We start from the raw sequence: 25,770 nt of genomic DNA, 5'->3' as shown, positions 1-25,770 counted from the left end.
TCAGAAGTGGAGGCATCTTGGTTCAAGCCCCGGTGCAGACAAAACTTGGGAGATGTTCTGCTAGTAGGTGGGGGTGCCAGGGCACTGCTGAAGTACCCTTAAGCAAGGTACCAAACCCCCAAATGGTCACATAGGACCCTGGTAGCACTGGTGATCCTCTCTGTGACCCTGAAAGGGATGAAGCAGTCAAAAAAAAGAAAGAAAGCGATTCATGTTACTGATGTTGCTATGCTCTCTGACCTAAAGCAGTGTTAGCCCCTTCTGTTCCGCTCTTCATGGTGCGTTATTACTATGGGGATTATTCGCCTGTCTATCGGCAGAGAGAGGGAAGAGGAAAGGCAAGAGTCTGGGACCAGGAGTAGCAACATTGACTTTTAGGACTGGCGAGAGATGCGAAAAGCAAACGTGGATATTCTGTGTAAAGAGGAGTGGTTAGCTGTGGTGACCCCTGAGGTGAACTGCGTTGTATTATTTATCATCTAACTGTCTGAACCAACGGTTTGTTGTTGTTTTTTTTACCCGAGTACGCTTTCGTTCAGGTTAATTATGGTGGATTCTTCATTTTTCACAATTATTACATCATTTCAGCAACAGCTTATAATTATTGACCTGCTATCCTTATAAAACAATAAAGCTTGAAATCATACTTTGAAGCCTTAAATCCATTGTGCTTTTGGCAGTTGCAAAGAAGGTCCGATCAAACAGAAGCTGCATCATTTGTCTCAAGCGGGAAACAACAGAGGTTTAGTTTTACCTAGTCCCCCTACATGAGCCTGGTCCTGCTCAAGGTTTCTTCCTGTTAAAGGGAAGTTTTTCCTTGCCAGTGTTGCTTGTATGGGGTTAGGCCCCGGAGTTCTGTAAACGCCTGGAAACAATTTGGATCGTAAAAGACGCTATTATAAATAAAAAATTTATTAAAATTGATTGATTGATTTTGAAGGTCAGAAAGAGATAGAGTACAGAACATTAGAATGAGGGTAACAACAAGAGGATGAAGAAAAAAGACCGCGAACACGTTCGCCTGCTGCTGAATTCCACCTCATCTAAACTGTGCAGGGACTTTAAACTCCAAGAGATGGTGCCTGCAATCTTCCCAGTTGATAATGAAGGTGCCGCTACAATGATATCAGCACAAAAAAGAAAGTTAACCAAAAAGACATCGTTCTCCCACAAATGTCGTGACACGTTTATTACCTTGCTTTTCTCAGGGTCGCTATTTATAGAGGAGTGAGATGCAAGGACAATAGCAGCCAACAGAAAGCAGGAGAGTTTAATATGAGCACACACAGCAACTCTGCAGTTAGTGTTTGGAGGCAAGAGGTGCATGCAGTAGCCACTTACAGTCCAAGATGACTTTTTTTTTTTGATCATGAATAAAAATGGCTCTCTCGCTTTCCACATGCTTCTGTGATGCTGATTAGGTTGGGAAAAGAAATGACTAGGTAATCTAGTCACATTTCCTTCTACTGGATTTCTTGATTTCCCTCTCATCTCCTTCTGTCTGGAACCAAAAGTAGAAGAAGAAACGAGAAGCTGTTTTTTTTTTTAGTTTACATGATTGTTTGTGGTTTCAGAAATTCATTGGCATTAACCGCTGTGTCTGAGCGGATGATAGTAAGAATAAACCTAATTCTCTTTCTAATAATCACGTCAGAGCTTCTCTTCCTCCCCCAGGAGGCTTGAGGGAAGGCTAGAAAACACAGACCCAGGCTACGTTTAATGAAACCTAATGGTTCTAATTGCCTGCGTCAATAGGAAATTGGTTAATTTCTTTCTGCTTTCAAGGAAATGCCTCTACATCGGGAGGTTGCAGTGTTTTTCTGAGCTAAGAATAAAGGAAAAACCTTAGATTTAAGGTTTTTATATTCTGCCCCAATACTGCAGTGACTCAAAGTAATTATTTACTGGATATACATCTTAATAAAATAAAAAAGCAGTCAGAGTTATCCGAAATAGGAAAACAAAAACTTTTTTTTTTAATTTAAAAGCTGTTCACAACTATAAAAATGTGATTTATCTCTCCTGATGAGCCAGTGAAACCATTCATGTTAGTTACTTTTTATAAAATATATCACACACTATTATAGAAAAAATACACATTTGACACACAAGACTGGAGCTTTTTGACATGCATGATGCTTACAAAGCAAGTGAAGACTGACTCAGTGATGCGGTTTGCTCATCCGCCTCTTGTCCAACCGCCATCCATGCCACATCTATATACACAAATCAATTGGAGTTAGGCCAAAATCCCCCTGTGTGTAGTTCAGATTCATACTAGCAGAGAAATCTCTGAACACATTATTAATATTAGCGGTCGTAGACTTCCTTGATGGTCGTAGTTTTAACAGTAATAGTGTAAATTGGTAGACTGATGGTCACCTGGAAGAGAGATGGGATTGAATGTTAACCTTGACTGGTAGTTCATTTCCAATACTGAACAAATAATGTGGTTTCTTAAAAGTCTATAAGTTGTAACAGTTTTTTAATAGTGGAAATTTACACTTTGCACTTCTCTTCTGAACTTGCTTTTAGCAGATAAGTACTTGCGTCTCATGTGGTTGTTCTTCTTCCAAAACTTCATTATAGATTATGATCAATTGCCATCTCTTGGCTACATTTGACACGAATGCCATGCATTTGGTTTAGATAAGTTTTCATCTTTTCTTTTTATCAGTCCATTTACCAGAGGTACAAATGATCTAACATGTAGTCCAGCTCAGCTGAACAACTTCCAAGAAGTATGATAATCAGAACAGAGTACGACCTGATCAAATCGTGCTGTTATTGCTTTTTTATTTGATGCTGTCAGTTGGCCTTTTCCTCCTCTAATTAGTTTCAATAAAGTTTCAGAATTGTGATAAATCCTGTCTGGAAAAATAAAAGTTGTTTCAAATGTTTCCTTTAATGCTTGTGCTACATTTCAGTTCATGTGAACTTCTTTAAAGTTTTGAACAGATTGGTTTGGAAAATCAATCAGTATTACTGTGGTATCACAAAAAGGTTTATTCAGCAGATTCTTTACCAGAAGGCAGCTAAATAAGGCAAACAAACCCAGCCCAACAGATGAAGACAAGCAGATCAACAATCCAAGCAGAAAAGGATACGAGTGGCACGGCTGGACGCTTTCACAGGGAGCATTTGATGCAAGAAGGAAAGGAAAGAGGGTTTAAATACACAAGGAAGTGAGCTGGGACAAAAAGATGCAGGTGAGAGACACATGAGGGTAATTAGGGTCAAGAGGGGGGACAGAGACAGACATTACAGGAGGACACGCTGAGAAAATGTAAAAATTGAAATAAAAATAAACAGCAAGACTTTTCACAATGTGAAGATAAAGTCTCTGATGTGTTTTCATATTTATGTTTATTTTCTAAATGCAGAGGTCTTGTGATCTTTTTTGGGGGTTTCTTTTTGTATGGCTCTCTTTGGAGCAGAGGTTGCCTTAGTCTTACCTTAAATGGCCTTAAATGCAGTCAGTTGGCCATTGAGTTTATTGGGCCACCACTTTGATGGATTGTTATTTCTAGTTTTGGTTCATGCATTCCTTTTCATTCCACATGATCCAGTCTCTTCTTTGAAATAATTCCCACTTATGTTGTTAAGGAAAGGCTGATTTGCTGAGGGGCATTTTTGCAGCATCTCCCTGCCGAGAGCACTCCCAAACTTTACAATTTAGGCCTTATTATTATTTTTGGAGTAAAACTTGAGACTTCGAACCACTTTAATATTATTTACCGGTACTTGTTTCACTTCATGCAGGTGGATGAGGAATTTTATTTTCATACATCGCTTCTGCCATCACAGAAAGCAAATTCATGCAAACTTTTAGAAGTACTTGGGAGTGACGATCGCGTGTTGACTACATTTTGTACCGGATGAATCAGCTGCTGGTTTTCCAACAAACAAGATTGGTCTGGTATTAATATCACTGTGGTTGTCACGGTGACAGTTACAAAACGCCTGGTGCATATCCTCCCCCAGCTTTGAGGTTTCCATGTACTGTATTTCTACTGACAGCAGCTCTCAAACAGCACGTTCGTGTCTGTTTTCAAGGAAGCTGTAGAACCGTGTGGCTAATTCTGGTGACTTGATCCTCTCCTGTAAGATCAGTCACACAACAACTTTCAGGTATTTTAAGGCTGTATAACCAAAACAAACATCTTGACTCCTGGCAAGGCCAAATGTACGCAACCTCACTGCTAGCCTATCCACATGGTTTCAGACAGAAGTTTTTTCTGCTTGTAAACAAATGCAACATACAAATACATATATCATTATAAATGAGCGGATGGTTCTGGTACCTGCAGGTATTATTGTAGGATTGAAATAACATCTGGAGGTGGAACCCCACACGATCAAGTTCCCGATTCAGGAGTGGGCATGCCCTTCCCAGCCCATCCAACATGTTCTTACGGTATAATTATAGGCGCCAGCATCTCCCCAGGGTTCCAAGACTGGAACATTGTCTTTGTGATGGACTTGAGCAATACCAATGACCAGCCAGGCCCTTCGGCAAGCTACTCAGGATGTGTTCCAATCTGTCAGAGGACTATCGAAAGCAGGAAGCATTTGACTGAGTCAAAAAGGGAACTAGGCTGAAGAGGAAATAGAGTAGCTGCTCTTTTGACTTACTCTCAATGACCTATATGTAACTGCTGTGAATACCATTGCACATTGTCCAAACCTCATTCTCCTCTTTGAGGTATCAAGGCAGCTGGTGTTGTTGAAACAGTTTCCTGCTGGGAGGGGAGAAAGGAGGAGGAACATGAGCAAATGTGGGCAAAATACCAAGAGCTGGTGGAGGACTGCCGAAAGAGTGGGTGGAAGACCAGGCGCATTCCGGTACAAATAGGTACAAAGGGATTTGCTGTCCGGTCCCTTAGCAAGGCCTACGGAGCCTTGGGCTTAACCAGAACAGCAGCTGTCAGAAACAATGTGGACGCAGCAGAAAAGCATCCTCAGGACTGTGAACCAATGGGGACAGTAGATGGTCCCTTGGACTCAGCCTTATTCAGGTTGCTTGGAAAATGGTGTCTGTTGTAAGACCCAAAACACTCAATGGCTTCGTAAAATGGCATTGATGATGAGTCCAAGCGCATCAGAGGGGGACGGTAGGACGAAAAATGGAGAGCAGTCAGGAATTTGTTCGGGTGAGATTTTTTCGGCAGCAGAGGTGAGCGTCTGTGGCCCACGAGCCATCACCGAGCTGCCTCGTCTGGAGCTGCACCAATAGATCAAGCTCTTGATGGATTGAACAATGTCGCCAAAAGGACAATATGCTGCAAGTTTAATATTGCCGAACTCATGCAAGATACTTTCGTTCTGTCTCTGTGTGGTTTGACCCACAGTATTGCCCATTCTTAGACAGGCAATAGAATGTGAGTGGGGGATAAATATCTATTTAAGGGTAAATGTGTTTAAAACAGTGCATGGCGTTAATCATCTGTCCTGCTGTCTTGGTATCAAGTGACCTCTGCAGAGATCTGCAATGACATGCTAGTAAGCCTACGGGTAAAACTCTCTAGCTCACTCCCTCTTTTCTCTTGTTCTGTCTCACAGCAGTGTGGGAAACTACCAAAGCTCGAAAACATCAGAAAAACCAACTAATATAAAGAGGTAAATGATAGGATGCAGCTAATTCCTGTCTCTTATTTGCTGAGTAATCAAAAAAAAATCTCTCATCAGAAATTATGCAGACGCAAAAACACGTCTGTAAAGATTGATCGTTTTCCATCTAGGGTGTGCTTAGATCTTCATCTGCCAGGGTGATTTATGTTACTTTAGACTACAGAAAGCATATAATATGTGTAATAGTGTGTCTGATGAGAAATCTATACAGTAAAAGGAGACGTTTCCAAATACTGACTAAACATTGGCTCATACCTCACCTAAATTCAGACCACCCACTGCTTCCCTACTGTCTAAATTGATTGATTGTCTCTGTCATTTATTTACTGCATAGTACATCACTGTTATGCATCTTTAGATCACTTTGCATTCTGATTTTTCCATAACTCACTGTTATTTTTTAGGCTATATCTATCTATCTATCTATCTATCTATCTATCTATCTATCTATCTATCTATCTATCTATCTATCTATCTATCTATCTATCTATCTATCTATCTATCTATCTATGTTGGGGGGGTGTTTAATTTTTGTAATCATCTTGTGTAAGACATTGTTTCCATATGAGACATTCTCTCTTCCCAAACACAAGGCTACTGTTATCTAATTAGCGAACGTGCAGGGCTACATTCTTATGAAAATTGTTTCTTCAGAAGGATGGAATCTCTTTGAACATCTCCAAGACTGTTACTGGGAGCATGGGCAGAATAAACCCTCTATGAATTCAATGCTACATTTTAAACTTGGCCTGCTTTCCTACTCTTTGCTTTAAATGTAGCTCCATTAAACTTTACATTGCATCTTATTATCATCGTGGGACATGTCCTGCACGTGACGTCTGCCTAATCTGTGGCTGCCTGGGTTGTATGGCATGATGGGCTGGAGTCAAGCGGGCTGTCTTGGCTGCATCCTCGCCTGCACTTTGATAAGTTCCAACCCTCAGTGCAGGCTCCGCAACCAGACAGATAGAGTTTGTTTCACTTGACTTCCTCGGGAGCTGGTCTGGGAGACAGATGTATCACTGGAACGTGAAAAATGTGCAGCTTGACAGTCTTTGAGGATGCTGTCCTGGAGGACCTTTGAATGTTAAAAAAATATAGATATGAAAAAAGAACAGCCTAAATTAATAATGATGATAAAGCTATGTCACTTTCATTCATTTGAAGGAGGTGATGCAGGTTGTGAGTGAAAGGATTTTTGGAATGGATTGAAGTGGTAGCAAATTTACAGCACAACAGCAGCAAAAACACCCAGAGGAAGAAAAAACTGAAATAAGAATAGAAAATATATAAAAAAGAATATATATATATATATAAATCTGAGATAAATGGATAATTAGCCTTTTTGTATACCTGTACATAGTACAGAGAGTGTATACAACATACATATCAGAATATATAATATTCAGTGTGTGCAAAATGGTTGAAATGCTATTAGAGAATTGTAATGTTATTGTGTGAGTCCAGTGGTAAAAGCAGTTATTTATTTATGTAATTATGTTTGTTGTGCAGTCTGACAGCAGCCAGCAGGAAAGATCTGTGATACCTCTCCTTCACACAGCGAGGGTGGAGCAGCCACTCACTGAAGGAGCTGCCCAGTGCTGCCAGGGTGTCCTGTAGGGGGTGGGATGTGTTGTTCAACATGGATGACAGCTTAGTCATCATCCTCTCATTTCCCACCACCTCCACTGAGTCCAGGGGACATCCCGGGACAGAGCTGGCCCTCCTTACCAGTCTGTCCATCCTCCTCCTGTCCCTGTCCGTGATGTTGATGGACCAGCATACTATCCCATAAAAGATGGTAGATCCCACCACAGAGTCATAGAAAGTCCTCAGGAGTGGTCCCTGCACACCAAAAGACGCCTCCTGAGCAGAAACAGTCTGCTATTGCCCTTCTTCACAAGGGGATCTGTGTTGTGAACCTCACATGTGTCCATTTGTTGGACAGCAATGTCCAGCTATTTAATTCTTAGACTTAAGCGCTCAAGTTAGGAGTTAATTTCACCATGCAGGGAACTTGAGCCCACCTGTCCATCACACTGAAGCCCCACACTGATGGTCTAGCTTGTTTTTTAAAGACCTGCTTCTTCATAAAGCAAACATGTATCTTGCACCAACAAGATCACATTGTTCCTCCAACTATTACTACGACATACTTTAAGTAATTTCCTCTGGGCGCTGAAAGCATCGTCACATTCATTTCCATTGAAACATAGCGGTCAGAAGTCGCCACGTTGCTCTGGAAGCTCAACGAGTTCACTGGTGTAGCCCACTTCAGCCACAATGTAATAATTCCTCACTAAAGCTTCGAGTTTAAGCAGACAAAACAAACTCCTTTTCTAGGGTTAATGCTGTTTTAAGCTGTGACTAAAAGCACAATTCTGATTGTAACAGATGCTATATAAATAAAGATTGATTGATTGAAAATTAGAGTCGCCCGCGAGCGACATGACCTTCACGTCCTTCTCTTTTGAAAACTTCCACTGACTTTCCTGTCACCATTGAATGATTAGCTTCTAAAGGCTGCTTTAGTTTTAAAAACATTACTGCTTCTTTGGACACCTGGTTAAGAATCGCTGACATTAATGTCCTTTCACGTGCTGAAAAAGTGCGAGTTATACAATGTTAAGTTGATTTAGTGTTGGGGATATAAGCCGGGAAATGATCTGACTGGTACATCACTGCACTTAAATATAAGGCATTTTGAATACTTGTGCAACCATGAACGTAGTGCAGGTGAATTCAGCAGCCTCTGCCTAGAAGGGGTGTCGGTCTTGTTGGAGCCTTAATGATCTGCAGCCTCCTGCATGAATGGAGGAGTTGAATTTGTGATAGTTTGTAGGCCAGCTGGGTGACAATTCTCTTTTCATGCCACACTGCCTCTACATCTGTTGCTGTAAATGTCAATGATGCAGAACCGTGATGTAGAACAGTTTCATACCAGTCTGAGTGAACCGGTGTCCACTGGTGTAGCGACTTCCCACCCCAGTCTGAGCCAAAGTTCAGACAGGCTGTCACTGGGCTGTACACAGTGGTGTTGATGCTCCACGCCACTTAAATGTCACTGTCTCATCGGCTTGTCTTCAATTTCTTACAAATAAAGATGTTTTACTTGCACAGAAAAACACACCAAAAAGGCCCGACTGACATGTAAAAAGCAACAGATTTATAAATTAGTATTTTACATCTCTTACTATCTTTATATTTACACAGGGCCAATTTCTGCACTGTGCATTTACCCACTTGAGTTGATGGTCTCTTGTGATGGCGCCAAATTGTGTGAAAAGATGTTTGTCTTTCGGTGATGTTAAGTGGCAGCTACGAAGCTACCAGTTGACAATCTGCCAGGAATTTCTTGCCAAATGACAGAATAATTGCAAACCCATCGATGTGCCACTTAATCACTTCAAGATAATGATCAGCTCGAGCTTCCATCCTTCTGTTGACTACCTTGTGTTTGTTCACCAACCTTGTGCTTTCAGCTTTCTGACATTTCGCAGTCAGAGACAGAGAACGCACTTCTGCTCAGAATGGAGAGTACAACGCTCTCAGCTCTTTGTAATTCCCCCCAAACCTTCTAACTTCAAAATGTCGGAAGTCTGTTTGTTTTGCTTTAATGAGTTGATTTGATTGCAACTTGAGCCTTTGACTACAGTGAAATGTGATGTGGATGTCACACAGGGAGCTTAATAAGATCATCTAAGCTAACTGTTGTGTTTTTTTTGTTCATTTGTTTCTTTGTTTTCAACGCTCCAAAGTTAAAGGCAATATTAGATTGGCCACAGCATGACTGAGGTCCGACCCATATTACTGGCCAGGACAATGTATGAATATGTTCTTTTTAAATTTGAAATTTGCTTTTTGGATGCGCTCTATCTGTTATAGATGGAGGAAACACAAAGCAGATTACAGCTCTGGCCCTTGTTTAATAGGCGTAATTATCGAGACATAGATATATAATAGGAGTACCAGCACATTATTACCTGAACCAACGATCGAGCTGGGATTTGGTAGCTGACGTAGGAGAATATGCAGAAACTGTGCCTTTTTACCATACAATTATAAACAAACTATAGTGGCATAAATTGTATTTGAAAGAGACAAAATACTGTGTACTAAAATGAGAAAATATAGTAAGCACAGAAAGAAACTCTAAAAAGCACTATCATTTAAAAACATGCATACTTGTAAATACTGTCTGTAAATAAATCCAAACAAAGCAGCTGTGGGTTTTTGGGGTTGTTTGTTTTTTTGAAGTTTTTTGGAAGTTCTGGGTTAGATGGGAACAGTCATGTAGGGACAAGATCATGTGGGTTGTGTGAGTCAGCCCCCCAAGCAGACCACATGACCACCAAAGTCTGACAAGCCCACGGGAGCACGTACGCACGCACACGGAGGTGCTCTCATTCTGAAACTACGCTGTCCCATGCGTACATCATCAAATTTGGAAGCGAATATCCCCTCAAACGCATGCAGTTGCACATTGATTCCCTTTGCTTTGTGAAACCTTTGCACAGCAGAAATCCTTTGTCATCTTATTCAACAACGCCCCTCACCCTGGCGCTGCATCCTTGCATGGCCTGACCTACTACATGCTCTGAATTGCTGCAACGTCCCTTGAGCATGTGGCACAGCTTGCTAACAAAAATGTACTGTAGGTTCCTGATACAACACTGGTTGCTGAGACAGGCCGTCGTAAATGAGGCTCCCAACAGGTGCTGTTTTTTTCTCCAATTACCAATGTTCTTTTGCAGAACTTGTTTTAAAGTCTTCAGGCTCTCAGAGATGATTCAGCTACCATTTGAAAGGCCTCTTCATCACCATAACTGACGCGATACATGTTCCTTTTTGCGGTGGTCTCAGTTTCAGCTCTGACCCCAGTAACTGTCAGAATATTCAGCATTCCAACTTTTCCTCCCCCTCCTAGCTAAGTGACTCAAGAGAAGCCTGTCTGGGTGCTTCAAATAAATGGAATCTAGTTGCATAGAGGGAAATGTTGCTGAGAGTCATCGACACAGATGAACACAAACAACAGTCATTTAATCAGAAAGGGGGAAAAAGGAGAGAGTGCACACGCTAGTTGACCGAAATAGCATCTATTATATGAAAGGCTGTTGCCTGTGCTCAGGTCAAGCCAACTGTGTAATAAAAGCATTTCCACTGCTTCGGTGCACTCTGCTTTGTTTTCATATTCACTTTGTTTTTCCTATCAGATAGTAGTAAAGATGTGTGATCCACGATTCATGACGACTTGCTGCTGATTTTCACCTCAAAAAGCACCAGCCAGCGGCATAAAACTAAAATCCACTGAGTTCAGGAGGTTCTCAACATTAGACATGTTCATTAAAGTTGGGAATCCTTTTAGCAAGGGGTGGGATCTAGCTGGAAAACAGTGATAAGCCTTATCCTGACATCAGCTTCTGTCTGTCTTTAGCTCTCCAGCAGCAGATCTTACTTCTGTCATCTATCAGTTTTTGGACTTTTTAGTCTTTACCTCGAAGATTTATTGTGAATGTTGCAGCCTAAAGAGGCTCATTTTCTTTCCAAAAAGTCACAACAAAAGGAAAATTGCTGGATCATTGCTGATTGTATAGAGGAAGTTATCTGAATAATAGAGTTAAAGTGTTTTATGTAACTTTATGGAAAAAGAAACAGTTTCCACAATTATAAAAAAAAAATTAAAATCTGGGTTTGACTAAATTGTGACTGTGTGACTTATGAAAGAGGATAAAGCGTGAACAAAGCACAACAGATAATTCAGGTTTGAGTTTTTTATTTGTTGTCTTGTTTATCTTTATCTCGTGCTGTTGACTCTCTTTCTACTGCCGCCGCTCACATGTTTATTGGGGGAAAAGTGCCGGTCAAGAGGACATTTTATTGATTTTAATGACAAATAAACACAGTGCAAAATGATTCAAAACTTCTTCCGTGTAGCACATCAAGATAATGAAAATGACTGAATCTTTAGCCACGATATTAGTGAGCAAATATGATGCGTTGCATGTACGTGCAGGATGTTCTGTTATCTTAATGTTCACAAGAAAGTAACTGTCCAAATTGCATCTTTAAGACAAAAGAATGACTCTAGACTCTGCCTCTCCACTCTGATCTTCTTAACACTGTCATTGTTTTCTAGTTTAAAATTCTTCCCTCCACATAAATAAACCTACAGGATATTTGAATCATTCATCACCAAGTGATTCAACCATCAAACTGACATTTTGGTACATGGTGGTGTTTTATTTCACAGAATTCAACACCTCCTCTAAGCTAAAGCACAGTCATTGCAAAGCAAATTAAGCCAAATGTAAAATAAATGCAACCTTTAAACCATAAAACATTGTTGAAAAAAACAAAATCAATAAAGTTTGCCAATTGATGAAGGCATGTCAGAATATTCTGATGGATTCCTGGAATATCAATTCATGAAACATTGTACCAGCAGGTGACTATAAGACAAATATCACATTTACATGTTAATATGCCTGTTATGACACAAATGTAATGCTTGAGAGTAATTCGTGATTCTTTCCCTCACAGGTCATCCTGATTCTAACTAAGCTGTATGACTTTCACATTGGCAGCGTCACGGAGAGCTCGCTTTGGAGGTGAGTTTTTAAAGATATATTAAAAAGGACTCAAGTACATTTACAACTGGTCTTTGGATGTAGGCAATTACAGTAATATTGTATCGTTTTGGGGTCACCTGCAAACCAACCAATGAGTGTTTTATATTCATTATTCAACAGGGGAAAAAAAGGAACTTGTCTGACTGGCGCCAACGTCGATTTGGTCGGTATTTATTATGTGACGCGAATGTTTAAGGGAAACGTCCAGAATCAGACCGAGATCTGTATCTGGTCACAATCAAAACCAGTTCATGAATGAAACTTTAAAGCACACATGAGTCAAAACAGACTATTTTGATAAAATCTCGGCTCGTCTAACACAGGGTCTAACAGGGTGTGACATACAACCCAAAATGCAGTTGTTTTTGGAGGGCGTCACATGGTATTTATACGTTATCATGACTACAAAGGATATTTTAAATGCTCTGAATGTTTACTTCACTTGTTTAGAGGAATTCTACATATAACGACCCTACAATTTACAAGATATAAAACAATATTGGAATTACCCAATCACACACAGAACACATGCATGCTAACTGCTGTCACGGCAGCGAAGAGTGTCTTGATGGAAAACCCCTTAAGTCACGTTATAGAAAAGTTCCCAGTTGAGTTTTTCTGTTTGGACTTTAGTCATTAGTCAAATTATTCTCAAGAGTTTCACTCAGTCAAGGTTAAAGAGTTCACTTTTAAAATATCGGATATTAAAAAAAAAAAAATCATAAATTCACTCATGTGGAAAAGCAGTTTAGAGTTGTTTTTTTCTGATGGACTACCTCTTTTATGAGGTTATATGAATAGTTTTAATTTGAGGTAACTTAAGTAAATAATAAAAAAATCCATCGTTATTACTGTGTTGACTTGAACTAAATACGCACTTCCTGCAACTGGAAAATAGCACAATATAATCTCTGCAGTTTCATCTTGTCTAGCAAGATCAAGTCAATATAATCAATGAAGCACTGAGGCTTAAGTTTGGAAGTCCACTTTAATAAATCTCAGTGAAACATCTAGGATAAATTGGCAACCAAGTTTAAATTGGTACCATTGGTATTAGAGGGGGTTTAGGGCACCAGGAAAGGGGCACTCACAGGCTGCAGATGATATTTCAGCCACAAATGCACTTTAAAGGAAAAGCTAAAGCTCAGTGAAAGCAGAAGTTCTTCAGTAGTTGTGATAGCTGGCAGGTAAAGGACGAGAAGGAGGGAAGAGAACAGACTCATATATCATACATGCAAGTAGTTCGTTATGTTGAAGGCACAGAATTGGATCAGTGAGAGGAGAGGAGAGGAGAGGAGAGGAGAGGAGAGGAGAGGAGAGGAGGAGAGGAGAGGAGAGGAGAGGAGAGGAGAGGAGAGGAGAGGAACATGTTTCTGATGATGCCCGATAACCCTGTTTTACCTTTGAGTGTTAGCTTGGCTAGAATAATGACCAGGGCTATAGAATTACTGATTATAACCTTTCACAAAGAGGAAGGATTTCAGCTTCATCTGAAACGTAACAGAGAGTCAGCCTTCGCTACCTGGACAGGGAGCTGCTTCCACAGCAGGGGGGCCCGATAGCTAAGGGCTACTTGTAGAAATTGGATGATATCAGCCTTGCTGAATGTTGCCCTGAGCGAAAATTTCTGAACCCTTTGTGAATTGTTAGTATACATAATTAGCCAATGAATGCAACTTTCCACATTTTGATGTAGCTTCTGCTTATAAGTTTTGATTATGTAAAGTCTTCTTTTTGTTTTCAGTTGTTTCTTCCTTCTATGTCTTTAGTTTCAGCTCTCTTCCCACATGGCTACAGACATTTCCTGTGTATTATCTGCAGTCCCATTCTCTATAATATTGTTTCTGACAAGTGCCCACAGAATCTGTATCAACCTTAACCTCTCCGAAATCATTTTGGCTGAAGTACTCCTGAAAACAGTGAAATTGAGGGTTTGAAGCAACTACAAGTACAATTTCAAAAGGTCACAGACATCAGGGGGGCCTCTCTGAGAGTGCCGGGCCCTTATTATAGGCACTGACCTGTGAAATATAGCATAGCCTATGAACATGCCCAGCAAAATGATATGAGAGGATGTCACTCTTTACACCAAGGTGACCCCCCTGCCCTACTAAACCAGGAAAAGCATCCACAACCAGCGAGTGATAACACAGAACATTCTTATCTCTATACAACCCCATGTTTCTCTAAACCATTGTGCTTGGTAATATATCACAGCATACATCCTGATCAGTACCTGGAAACGTCCCAAGTACAAAGTCAATAAAATGTCCACATAAGTCCCTGCATACACGGGCAAATTTAAACACGGGCAAGAGAAGATCCCTGATTAGCCTTTATTCATAGTAATTGTTCATTCATTGCTAGTTTATTAGCATATTCTTCAAGAAACGTTGAAATTCCAGTACAGGCTACCATACACCCATGTCTCACAATAAAAGAATGAATGAATAGTGCTGTTTGTTGTATTTACTGAGCCAAATAGCATTGGACAACTAAGTGAACGTGTTTTACAAGAGTTCTGTGGACATGTTTCGATGCACTGATCAGTAATGGTAGAAATCGTAGAGTATGTAAGAAGTGAGGAAATGAGGGATCAAAATTGAAGCACGACAGTCAAACCTTTTCCTGTTTTTACGCTTGGCTGCATTTATAGCCGGAACAATGTTGCGATGCTCTCATGCATCTGGGCCCTAATAGAGACAAGCGGATGACAAATTCTTTATAATCACTGTCCTCTTTCCTGAATCTGATTCTTTTAGCCAACGATCTTAACAATGAATAACTGTTTATACCAAACAAAACAACAGTAATCAGCATGCTGTGTATTTTCTGGAAACTAAAATTCTAAAATAAAAATAAACTTCAATCCTGAAGTTGATATCGCAAATATTTCTATGAGGACATTTTGACACTAATTGGCCTGCTTACCTCAGAACATGAACCATTTATTGTTTGCTTCAATGTTGATTCCAATGCATCTTTCATTTGCATTGGTTGGTTTAGTGGAAGTATGTCATTAATCAGTTAGCTTGTTAAAAAACTATCCAAAGGGGGCTCACGCTCCATATAACTTGATGAGAACCTTGAAGTTTTGATCTCATCTTAAAGTTCTAGTATTATACTATGAGCATTGATCACATTTGATACATTTTGATCCACACATGGACAAAATTCCAGTGAGAGGAGGCATGAGACCACCTTTGGAGACGCCTCATGTTCCGTAGTTGATTTGCTGTCAGCCTTGACTAGCCTGACTTCGCTTTGATCCACTCAGCCACATTGATTTGAAGACCCCTTCAAAGTTATGCACAAACAGACTGATCAGCTTCCATTCTTTAAGGTCAGGGTGTTCATTAAAGTTGACAGACTGACATGGACGATATTTTGAGGCGCTGCCACTGACTTGACCTTCATAAAAAGGAAGCGTTCCACCTGCCAATTGGGACTTTTTTTCCTCCGAAGTGATAAACATTCTCTACAACTGCTCATCTTCAAACACAATGAGAGCTGTGACTTCAACGAGTCAGGGAGGAGGAGGAGAGTCCCAGACCAGAGCTAACACTGGACAACAAGGCATCACGATGAGCCAGGTTTGAAAACCTGTCCTGAATAAGCCTGGTGTCTCCTGTCCTTTTGTTCTGAACCCAAGATGGCTGTCTGTATTGTTTTTAGCTGAACTTCAGTGTTTTCAAATCAAATTTGTTCTACCTAAAATTAGCTGATGGCGTCATAATACTGGATGGATTTCCTTTAGCATCTACTTGGTCTGTGAGGAATCTCGGAGTGATCTTTGACCAGGATCGAGTGTTGCTTCTAGGATGGACTTGTAATTTCCTGGCACCCCTTCTGAAATAATTCTGTGAGAAGCTTTCAGATATCCCAAAGTGCTGCAGATAGCTCCGATAAAACTATCAGGAGAGAGCACGCTTCTCTTTACTGGCTACCCATAAATTCCAGACCCTGCCACCTATAAAGCCCTCAGTGGCCAAGTTCCATCACACCTGGAGAAGCTGATAGAAATATAAGATCCCAACAATCTGCTCTGCTCTAAAAGTGCTGGTTAGCAAGTGGTTCACAAAATCTTTGAAAGATGGCTGAGCCTTTAGCTCTGAGGCCCTTCTGCTGTGAGATCATCTTGTCCAGGTACAGGACACTGATGCCCTCCCTACTTCTGAGATTAAACTGAACACCCTCCACTGTGAGAAAGCTTTGAGTGGGTGATTCTGCAGCTAGCATCATTCTCCTAGACCAGGGTCATCAAAGTCCTCCGCTGCCGTCTTAGGTCTGCTGCTACAGTCTTACCCCAGGCTGCAGAAACATGATCCACTGACAGGTTTCTCTTACTTCATTGGTTCACTGCTGCTCCCCTCCTCCCCTCCCCTCCCCTCCTCTCCTCTCCTCTCCTCTCCTCTCCCCTCCTCTCCCCTCCTCTCCTCTCCCCTCCTCTCCTTCCTTCCCCTCCTCTCCTCCCCCTCCTCTACTGTCCTCTCCTCCCCCTCCTCTCCTATACTCCTCCCCTCTCCTCTCCCCTCTGTTCCCTCCTCCCCCTTCTCTCTTCTCCTTCCCTCCTCTTCTCTCTCCTATGTTCCCTCCTTTCCTCTCCTCCCCCCCTCTTCCTAAGTGAGTTTTGCTTTTGTCAAAACAATTCTTGTTTACCCGTTCTGCCACAAAAGTATGTGAAGAAAAAAAAATCATCTTTTTAAAAGTGTTTCTTTATTTCACTCTTACTTTACTTCCACCAGGTATTGAGCCGGTTCTCTGCTGAGCACTTGCATTTATGAGTCTCTCATCCCCTGCAACTTCCACGTAGAGAAAAGCAGGGATGATTTAAAATTGGAGTCTGCACACGAAGTGCGCGATGAGCATACATCTCAGAGGTTATGGCAGATATAAATCAAAAGTTTGTTTGCTACCCTCATCCATTACAGCGCAGCATTTTGAAAAGAACTCAGAGGGATACAAAAGTTGCTGCTGTCAGCGGAGCGTGACATATTCTGTAAGGAAACATTTTTTCACTTTAACTGTTTGCCTCATTGCTTTTATAGGGCTTCTAAACCGAGGGTATAGCCTATTATTTTTAAGAGAAATCCTGTAAATTGACGCTCAAATCATCATTCTCCTTCAGCATGCACATATGAACTGTCCATTTGTGAATGCGGTCAAAGTTTATAGTGTCATTTACACTTTGGAGATAAAATTATTTTCAGCCCCTCCTGCTCGCTGTCACCCACAGCTCACAAATAAATATTTCAGCCCTGTTCTTTATGTGTAAGAATGAAAAGGTTCACTGCATTTGAAATACGACTTTTGACAATGCCAGTGGTGAAAAACTGTGTTGTTTTGTTCACATTTCTAAATGGCCTTACTCTGTGGTGTTTTTAATGCAGTCAGTAGTAAAATAAGCACAATTCACCGGATGTAACTAGACATGGAAACAGCATTCACAGGAGCCCTGGGGCCCACTGTCATAACACCAGGCCCCCTAGGGTGTTCACCCCCCACTTTGAATTCCAATGGTTAAGCAGTAATTGTTCACTATAATATACGTTTTGGACAAAAGCTCCATTTCCAAAAACACAACACATCAGATTCTGACACTGGAATTCAAAAGATTTCAAAGTGGCTTAACACTTCCTGCTGACTGTTTAAAGTCAGTTATGTCATCATTAACGACACTCCAGAGATTCTGCTGGAGCACAAAATTGCTCCCCCTCTCCTACGTTATTCCGTTCTATAATTGAAACTTTAAATTTTCCAGGTCGGCTCTTGGCATGAATAAAAAATGACAGTCATTCCAGTTGTTCCCTGCCCACCTGCTTTATTGGGGTTGAAAAATACACCGGTACTTTTCCCGCCATGATTTGCATCACATACAGTAGAGTCTAACTGTGGTCAGCCATTGTTGGGGTTCAAGGTAGTTTTCTCTGTCAACTGGACTGGGTTTCTTCTTTTGAAGACGTTTCGCCTTCTATCCTCCTTCTGGATAGAAGGCGAAAGAAGACGTTTCGCCTTCTATCCTCCTTCTGGATAGAAGGCGAAACGTCTTCAAAAGAAGAAACCCAGTCCAGTTGACAGAGAAAATTACCTTGGATACAATGACCTGGATGACTGAGAATTTACACAGACATTGTTGGGGTTGGGCATGGTTGTGAAATGCTAATGGTCAGGACAGTAGTGACAAAAGGAGTTTTTATTATCAAAAAACAAACTTCTTGGCTTCATAAAATTATCATTTCATCTGGGAGGATATTTAGTTTTGTTTTTTTAAAGATGTATTCTTGAGAAGAAACATATTCTGGAGAAGAGCGAGTGAGAAAGGGTACAAAATAAGGATAATTCACTACCTGCTGTCAAGGCTGACCAGAGTACAGGAGCTGTGAGCAAGATACCCAACACATGTTGTCACTGAAAGCGATCTGTGAATGTCAACACTTCTGTCCCACTCCTGCTCTTCCTTGAAGGTATTTCTTCAATGCTGCATTATGCGAGCTGGGTTTTTATTTGGCAATGGCCTGATGGGGAAATTCCCCGGTGGAGTTTCATTGCCCCTGATTGATAATAGATCACATACAGCAGAGGATCACCAAGGTGCTGTCAGGTTCTGCTGCTGTTGTCTGCTTGCGTGCAGCGGCGTGGAGGGAAGCCAGTGTGTGTTCTTGCAAGGTTGACAGGCACATTTCATGCTTCTCTTGCTTTTGTATTACACACAAAAAAATGACACACAGATGTGCGTTAACTTAAATAGACTTAAATAGGAATGCTTGAATTAAGCTTCTGAGAGTCTTTTTGCAGCCTTTCCTTCTTTGTTTCTCATATGCTTGATCAGCCCCCTAATGTTAACAAACAAACACAGACACATCTTCAAGTACAGTATCTTCCAATCTGAATGTGGTGCTTCTCAAAGTGCTTTTCAGTTATGCTTCAGTGGATTAAGCATTGCAGACTATTAAGCAGTTGCCCGAGGTGAAAACATGGAACTCTGGCTGCGCTGCGGGTGCGTGCGAGAGAGCTGGACTGTGCGTCTGTTGCGATTGGCCTGCAAGTTCACATAAAAGGGCTCCTGAGGGTGCGTGTGTCATCCACTTCTTGACAGCAGCTTCTGTGTACTAAGATAGACCAAACTCATGGTGGCAGTCTTGATTAGGAGTCGCTAATGTGGGCTGTCTCTGATCAAGGCTCCCAAAATTAAAACTTTTACACTGAGATTCACTTTGGTAGCCTGCTTGATGCATCCATCCATTCATCTTCTACTGCTTCATCCATTACTGGGGGAGTGGAGGGGCTGGAGCCTGTCCCAGCTGCCTTCAGGCAAGAGGTGTCCAGCTTGATACACATATAATTTAAGCTCTGTGTTTTCTGTGGTTGCAGGTTTTGGGCCTTTCACTGTAATTGTAAAATATTTTCAAACTCAGAATGTGTTTGAAGTTCAAACACACAGCATTTCTATTTGGAGTCCCAGTAGATCCCCGCAAAAAAGGACACTGGGCTGGCAGCAGGAGAGGTGAGGGAGCACTGCTGAGGTGCCTTTGGGCAAGGTACTAAACCCCCATAATGTTAGGAGCGGCAGGTACTGACACTCCGCCCCCTAGACACCATGTGCATTTGTCCATGTGTGTACCGCACTAAAAACAATCATTTCCCATCTCTCGGAATTTAAGGCTGTTTTATACTGAACACAAAAACCACAGACCTGCGGCGGTGAACCCCTCAGTGTGTAGGTGCAACTGCTGTGCAAGAGCACGCCACTTTGGGCCAAGCGGAGCACGAATTTACGCTCAAATTGAAACTTCCGTGATTTTGCAACAGTGCTCTGTGACAACATCTCTGCACGGGCAGTAGAAGAGTTCAACAGACTCATCCTGACAAAGCCAAAACGGCATTTAGGTGCCAATGCTGCTGTAGTGAGTTCAACAGAGCAGAGGATTGTGTATACGGCGTCCCAGTGTTCTGAGCTGTGGGATATGAGTCTGGTGGGTGGAAAGGCACTAAGATGGAGGGAGATCCACAATACTGGATGTGTTCAAACTGATTTTGCTTCTCCTCCTACTTATTCCTAATTAGAACCATAGCCACGCTTGCTGTGTCTTGCAAAGCTGTAGCCTACTTCCAAAATAGTGGGAAAAGAGAATCAGCCAGGAAAAGCACTTCCTGTTTGGTCGCTTAGCAAAACGTGCACACATCTGCGATGCGCTTGGGTGAGCCTGGCACCACTCGGTGGCGCATTCACTGCGAATCAGCCTTGTTTCCTTTTTTCCCTCCTCTCCTCTCCTCATGTGCTTAGTTGCTTTTGTTCTCAGCCACCTCTGGTTAATGTACTTTTTCTTTTAAAATAACCACTAACACTACTCAATGTAAGCGATTCATCGTCATCCGTAACCTGCGCGCTTTGGTTATAAGCACTTGATAATCCTTTAATTGAATGTAGCAGTAGACTGGATAAACGCTTCAAGGAAGTCGTCCTTTCCATTCATTTGCTCTAGCTGCTTCCTTTCGCTCATCCTCACTGGGAGGCTCGAACCACCCCCACAATGCCTCAGACCTAATACTGATGAAACAGTACAAAAACAGGAAACAGGTCACCAGTCACTGTAGGGCCATTGTAATAACAAACGTATCACAAATTACCCCATGGACATTTCAGACCCACTACGGTCACTACGGCCATCTGCTGTCGAAGCTCTCCTTCGATACTTAGTTATAACACCAGAAGCTGCATAACAAAGCTCAAAACCTTGCAATGTTCTGTCAAACTCAGAGATTATCGGTCTTGCAGAACCTCGAGATTGAAGTGAGAATAAGTCGGATTGCCAATGAGATGCAATACTCAGAAATGCAATGCAGCAGCTATGAGTTTTCAGAACTCAAAGAGTAGAGCCAGATCAGTGTCACTATGAAAGGATTGGGCCAATTACACACTTTGTTTTTAGAATGAAAACAAATATTGTGTCTTGCTATCATTGCTTATATCATCAGCCTTTGGCTCACGTGTTGCTGCAACAAGATGCTGCAACAGACAGGTGCCGCAGAAGCAGCTACAGTAAATCTCTAATGCACAGTGTTTTTCAGGCACATCAGTCAAGGCGTGTTCGGAGTCTCCTGACTTGATTTTGCCGCGAGGCGCTTCACAACGGAGCCTCTCCTCTCCCCGTGTCTCTCACTTTCTGATCCTCCTGCAGCTCTGCATGACTTTCCTTCCCGATGCGAGGCAATTGAGTCGTTACTGCTTTGCTCGGACTTCGAAAACCACATGATGCTTTTGTATTTGGACCAGTGATTAGTATTGATTTTGGGTTTTCTGTTCTCATTGTTTTTGGACATGCAAGCGTAGTTTTCATTCTGTGACGTGCAGTCAACAGAAAGACTCAAATCACACCCACAATTTCTTCAGTCTATATATCAGGGCGCAGTGTTGTGATGAGCATGAGAAACTTTAATATCTTTTTGTATTTGCCTGTCTTCCTTACTGCCTGCCTGCCTGTCTGTCTGTTCGTTCCCCAGTGCAACAGTGTGGCGGCAAATGTTCTGCATTACAGGCAGCCATATGGCAAAAATGTACAAGTATTCCCCAGTGCAATTCCCATCTGTCTTTCCCCCTTAATCACTTGATGCTCTCTGTCTTTCTCATTCACTCTATGTCTCTTTTTATTTATTATAAATATATATGGAACCCTTTACTTTGTCACTGTTCATATGCAGATCGATTTTTTATTTTGTGTCATGAATTTTTTGTCAAAGGTTTTTTCAAATGCCCCCCCATGTCAGATTCTCAGTAAACTTTTCCCTCCAGAGAATCTGATGTAGCTTTCTGATTCAAAGCTGCCTTAATCTCCTTTACTCATCACAGACGTTCTAACAGTTGCTATTTTCCATCACAGGTCTGCAACCTCCATTGCAATGCTCAGAAACCACCAGTCTGATCAGAATTGAGCATGCTGTATGTTAATAACTGTGGTATAGAGCCACATCATCCTTTATAACCCCACATTTATTTGTTTATTTAAATTATGATTTGTTGAGAGCGTCAATAAAGGCCTCATGCTCATGTTATCAGAGTTACTTTTTCTTTAACTGTAAGCTAAGGTAGTACAGCGGTCTCTCTCTCTTTCTCATGAGAGGAAGTTCTTTTTTTATCCTGGACCTTTGCCTCCTACATTTGAGCCTATCCCAGCTCCCCCTGGTTGAGACGCCTTCTCACGTCTCTGGCGGTGGCGGTCACAGATGAACCTTGGTCATTGAGCAGCATTGTGTAGAGTTAGACTCCCAATGGATGAGGGAAAAAAGATAAATGCTATGACAACAAATGTCAAATCAGTGTCACAAGATCGCCAGGGAACCAGGTTATGTTCTTGCAAAGATTAGCTATAAAAAAAGTATTCCTAAAATATTATGAAGCGTGAATATATTTATGATAAAGGTCTTTGTCTCGACTAAGAAGTGGCTTCTGTAAAATTAATGAGCCCTGAGTTACATTACCATTCTACACAATCAATGCATTTAGCAGTACCGTGGAAGCATTTTTTTCAAGAGTTCCAAACAAATCTGGTAAGCCGTACTTACAAAAATGAGCCAAGGAGAAGAAGAGGTATCCTAATGTCAACATTCACATCATGACAATCTGGATTTTTTTTTGTATTATTATTTTTTTTAAAGCTCATTATAATTTTAATTTTACATTGTTTAATCGCCTTCCCATGTGATGCAATAACTTATCCATATTTGCTGTGTGATTCTCTGTCGATCTGCGTGCTACTCTTTCTAATTTGCTGCTGGAATTTTTAAATTTCCCTGAGGGAGTCATCCCAAAGGGATCAATAAAGTTGAGTTGAAGTTGAAAGCATAGATGCCACTCAAAACCATGAATATTGGCTCCCTCTGAGCACTTGTGTTTAAACTTGTGTATATAATACATTGGTTGTAGTTATAAGAAATTATTTCAAATGGCTTTATATGTTATAACATTGTTCAAAACCGTTTTGTCCATTAGAACAGCAGTTTTCAAAGTGTTAAATAACATTGCAACTGTAATTGTTAAGTCCTTCTAACTGATTAGACCTTTTGTGAAAGATGGGGTCATGATCTTAATCCAAAACCTTCGATTCTGATTGCCGCAAAATCAAATGGTCCATGCCCCTGTAGTACCAAACACAAAATATGTTCTACATTCTGGGGAGAGTTGCTATATTTTCTACCATCTCTGCTCAAATAGGGTCATCCCAGGCACATTGTTTCTCCACACACACTTTCACTTCAACATTGCTGTGGAAGCAATATTGTCTGTCTGATTCATTACCATGCTTTGTAATCATTGCAACTGTGCATCTCAGAGTTTCGGGAATTAATATAAATGACGTTCTCCAGTAAAATTCCTCCCAAGCAAAAAGAAATACTGCCAGAAGCATGTTCACTTCCTTTCTATGGAGACAGATATTCCCAATTATAGCTATGCTGCACTTTGAATGGGTGGGTTTGTCACATTGGAGAGATGTGTTTTCAGATCTGGGCATATGAAATACAGCTTTCACAAAAAAAAAACAAAAAAAACACAAAAACATTGTGTGGCACAGTAAATTCTGTAATAGTCTACTTGAAGCAGACTCTGTAGTCACTATTGGGAATGGATTCATGGTGGTGAATGAATCCAGACAGTAGGCTGGCAAAAAATAAAATATAAATGTTCGTTCGCAATGTTACGTGACTATGGGCTAGTCTCAGGAATTTTTGCTTTTTCATTTTCCATATTAGTACTTATTAGAAAAGAATTCAAAATTATACCTCAGATGTCTTCTAAGGTTTCTTTTCTTTTGGCACCTATAGATATTGGTTTGAAATGGTAAATATAAAGATTTGAATCATGCTGTAATATTGCTTTCTTGGTGTTTGGTTACAAATGAATAGTTACATAAGGACTACTTCCTTTGACTGATTATGTCATCAAGCTTTGTTTTGCTCCATCTCATGTATTTTTGTATGTTTCTGATTGTATCTTTGGTTTTACTTGTGCCGTGCAGGTCCACAGATTATGGGTCCACTTATGGAAGAATGAATGACAAAATAGGATCCAAGACTGTCCTGAGTTACCTGTATGTCTGCCCAACCAACAAGAGAAAGGTGAGAAGAATTATTGCCTTCGTTCATGCTAACTAAATATGGAGCCGAGTCAGTTCAGATGTGTCCAGCCCTACAGGTCATCTGTAAGGAGACCTCTTTTTCTCACAAGGTTATTGTGAAATGGTGAAATACGTGAGCAGTCCTTTATCGGACTTTGCGAACAAAGCTTCTGATTTATAATAAGAAAAAAATGTGTCTTTTTTATCTTTCCTAGAGTAATAGTGGTTAGTTTTTTCCCACTTAATTTCTGTTCTTTAAGGTGCTTCTGCACCTTTAAATCTACCTTTCTGGACTCTATCACCAGAGATCCCTCGCCCTTCAGGGCTGTTCTGACTGAACTGGTTGCTATGCTTTCTACAACTCCTCAGATAATATACACGAAATTACTAATGTGGTGTGTAGCTATTAAATTCTGTGAAGATACTGGAATGTATCCTATTGGCTAGTTAAGGTTTATCGCAGCCATAAACCATGGGTTTCATCTGAAATGGAAAACCCAATAAGTCAAAAGAACATTGTTTTTAACTGTAACAATGTACTCATGGTTAAAGAATTATGAAATATAATTTGGCAGAAATTAGGACATCCAAATGCAACTACAAACCCTAGATAGAGACACAATTCTGTAGTAACAACCCCAGAGTTGTTTGGACTGATATGAGAAAAAGGGGGAAGGAGTTAGACTTATGGTTTTAACTCCTATAGGGATCTTGCTGCCTGGGATTTGACGAGCATGATTTAATTGGTAATTTGAGACATATGACGAAGTCATCTCTTATTAATTTTGACATAAACATTAGGTTAGGGGTTAGATTATTCAAGTAAACCCAGAGCAAAACGAGCCCAGACTCAGAGCAGATCCATGAAACAGTGCTTAAAACCTGTGCGGAGCATTTGGGAGGTATGTTCCAGTGCATTTTTTATGGAATGCCTAGAGAAATAAAGGATTCCCCCTATCCGAAAACACTCAATTGTTGCCCCAGTTGCAAAGTGCTGTAATCCCAAAGCCCTGAAGGGTTTCAGACTCCATTCATGAAGGCGTTTGAGAGGGTGATGAAGTGTATGACTCGGGCCTAGGTGCAGGAGACCCTATGGAGCCGGTAGAGACATTGCTGAACAGTCTGTACCACATGGTGGTTGGTGGTGGTACACGTCCCATGCTAGATCTCATTGTATTACCTTTTCCTCTGCTTTTAATACTTTACTATACAGCCACATTTGCGTGTTGAGAATCCTCTCCATAGATTTAAACTCGATTTCAGCATTATTAGTTGGATTTTAGACTTTATGACTTTATTCATATCTCACAGTGCCCAAGAGTCAATGGTGTTCTCTCTGAAAAGCTCTACTCTTCCACTGGTTCCCCCAGGAGTGTGTTCTTACACATCCCTTGTACATT

At 41.0% G+C, this 25,770-nt stretch overlaps 1 protein-coding gene across 2 annotated transcripts in view; it reads left to right on the top strand.

Annotated features, from left to right (window-relative positions):
• sorcs3a (sortilin related VPS10 domain containing receptor 3a) overlaps positions 1-25,770 on the top strand; it is a 104,573-nt gene that overhangs the window by 31,123 nt on the left and 47,680 nt on the right. For both annotated transcript variants that reach the window (XM_057036351.1, XM_057036352.1), the window contains exons 2-3: positions 12,172-12,239; positions 24,272-24,371. In XM_057036351.1, coding sequence (XP_056892331.1) covers positions 12,172-12,239; positions 24,272-24,371 — 168 coding nt within the window. The remainder of the gene's footprint in view (positions 1-12,171; positions 12,240-24,271; positions 24,372-25,770) is intronic.

The sequence above is a fragment of the Takifugu flavidus genome, chromosome 6 (assembly GCF_003711565.1).
Source record: "Takifugu flavidus isolate HTHZ2018 chromosome 6, ASM371156v2, whole genome shotgun sequence".
Classification (NCBI taxonomy): domain Eukaryota; kingdom Metazoa; phylum Chordata; class Actinopteri; order Tetraodontiformes; family Tetraodontidae; genus Takifugu; species Takifugu flavidus.
Note: the sequence above shows the minus strand (reverse complement) of the source record. Positions and strands in the feature narration are given on the sequence as shown.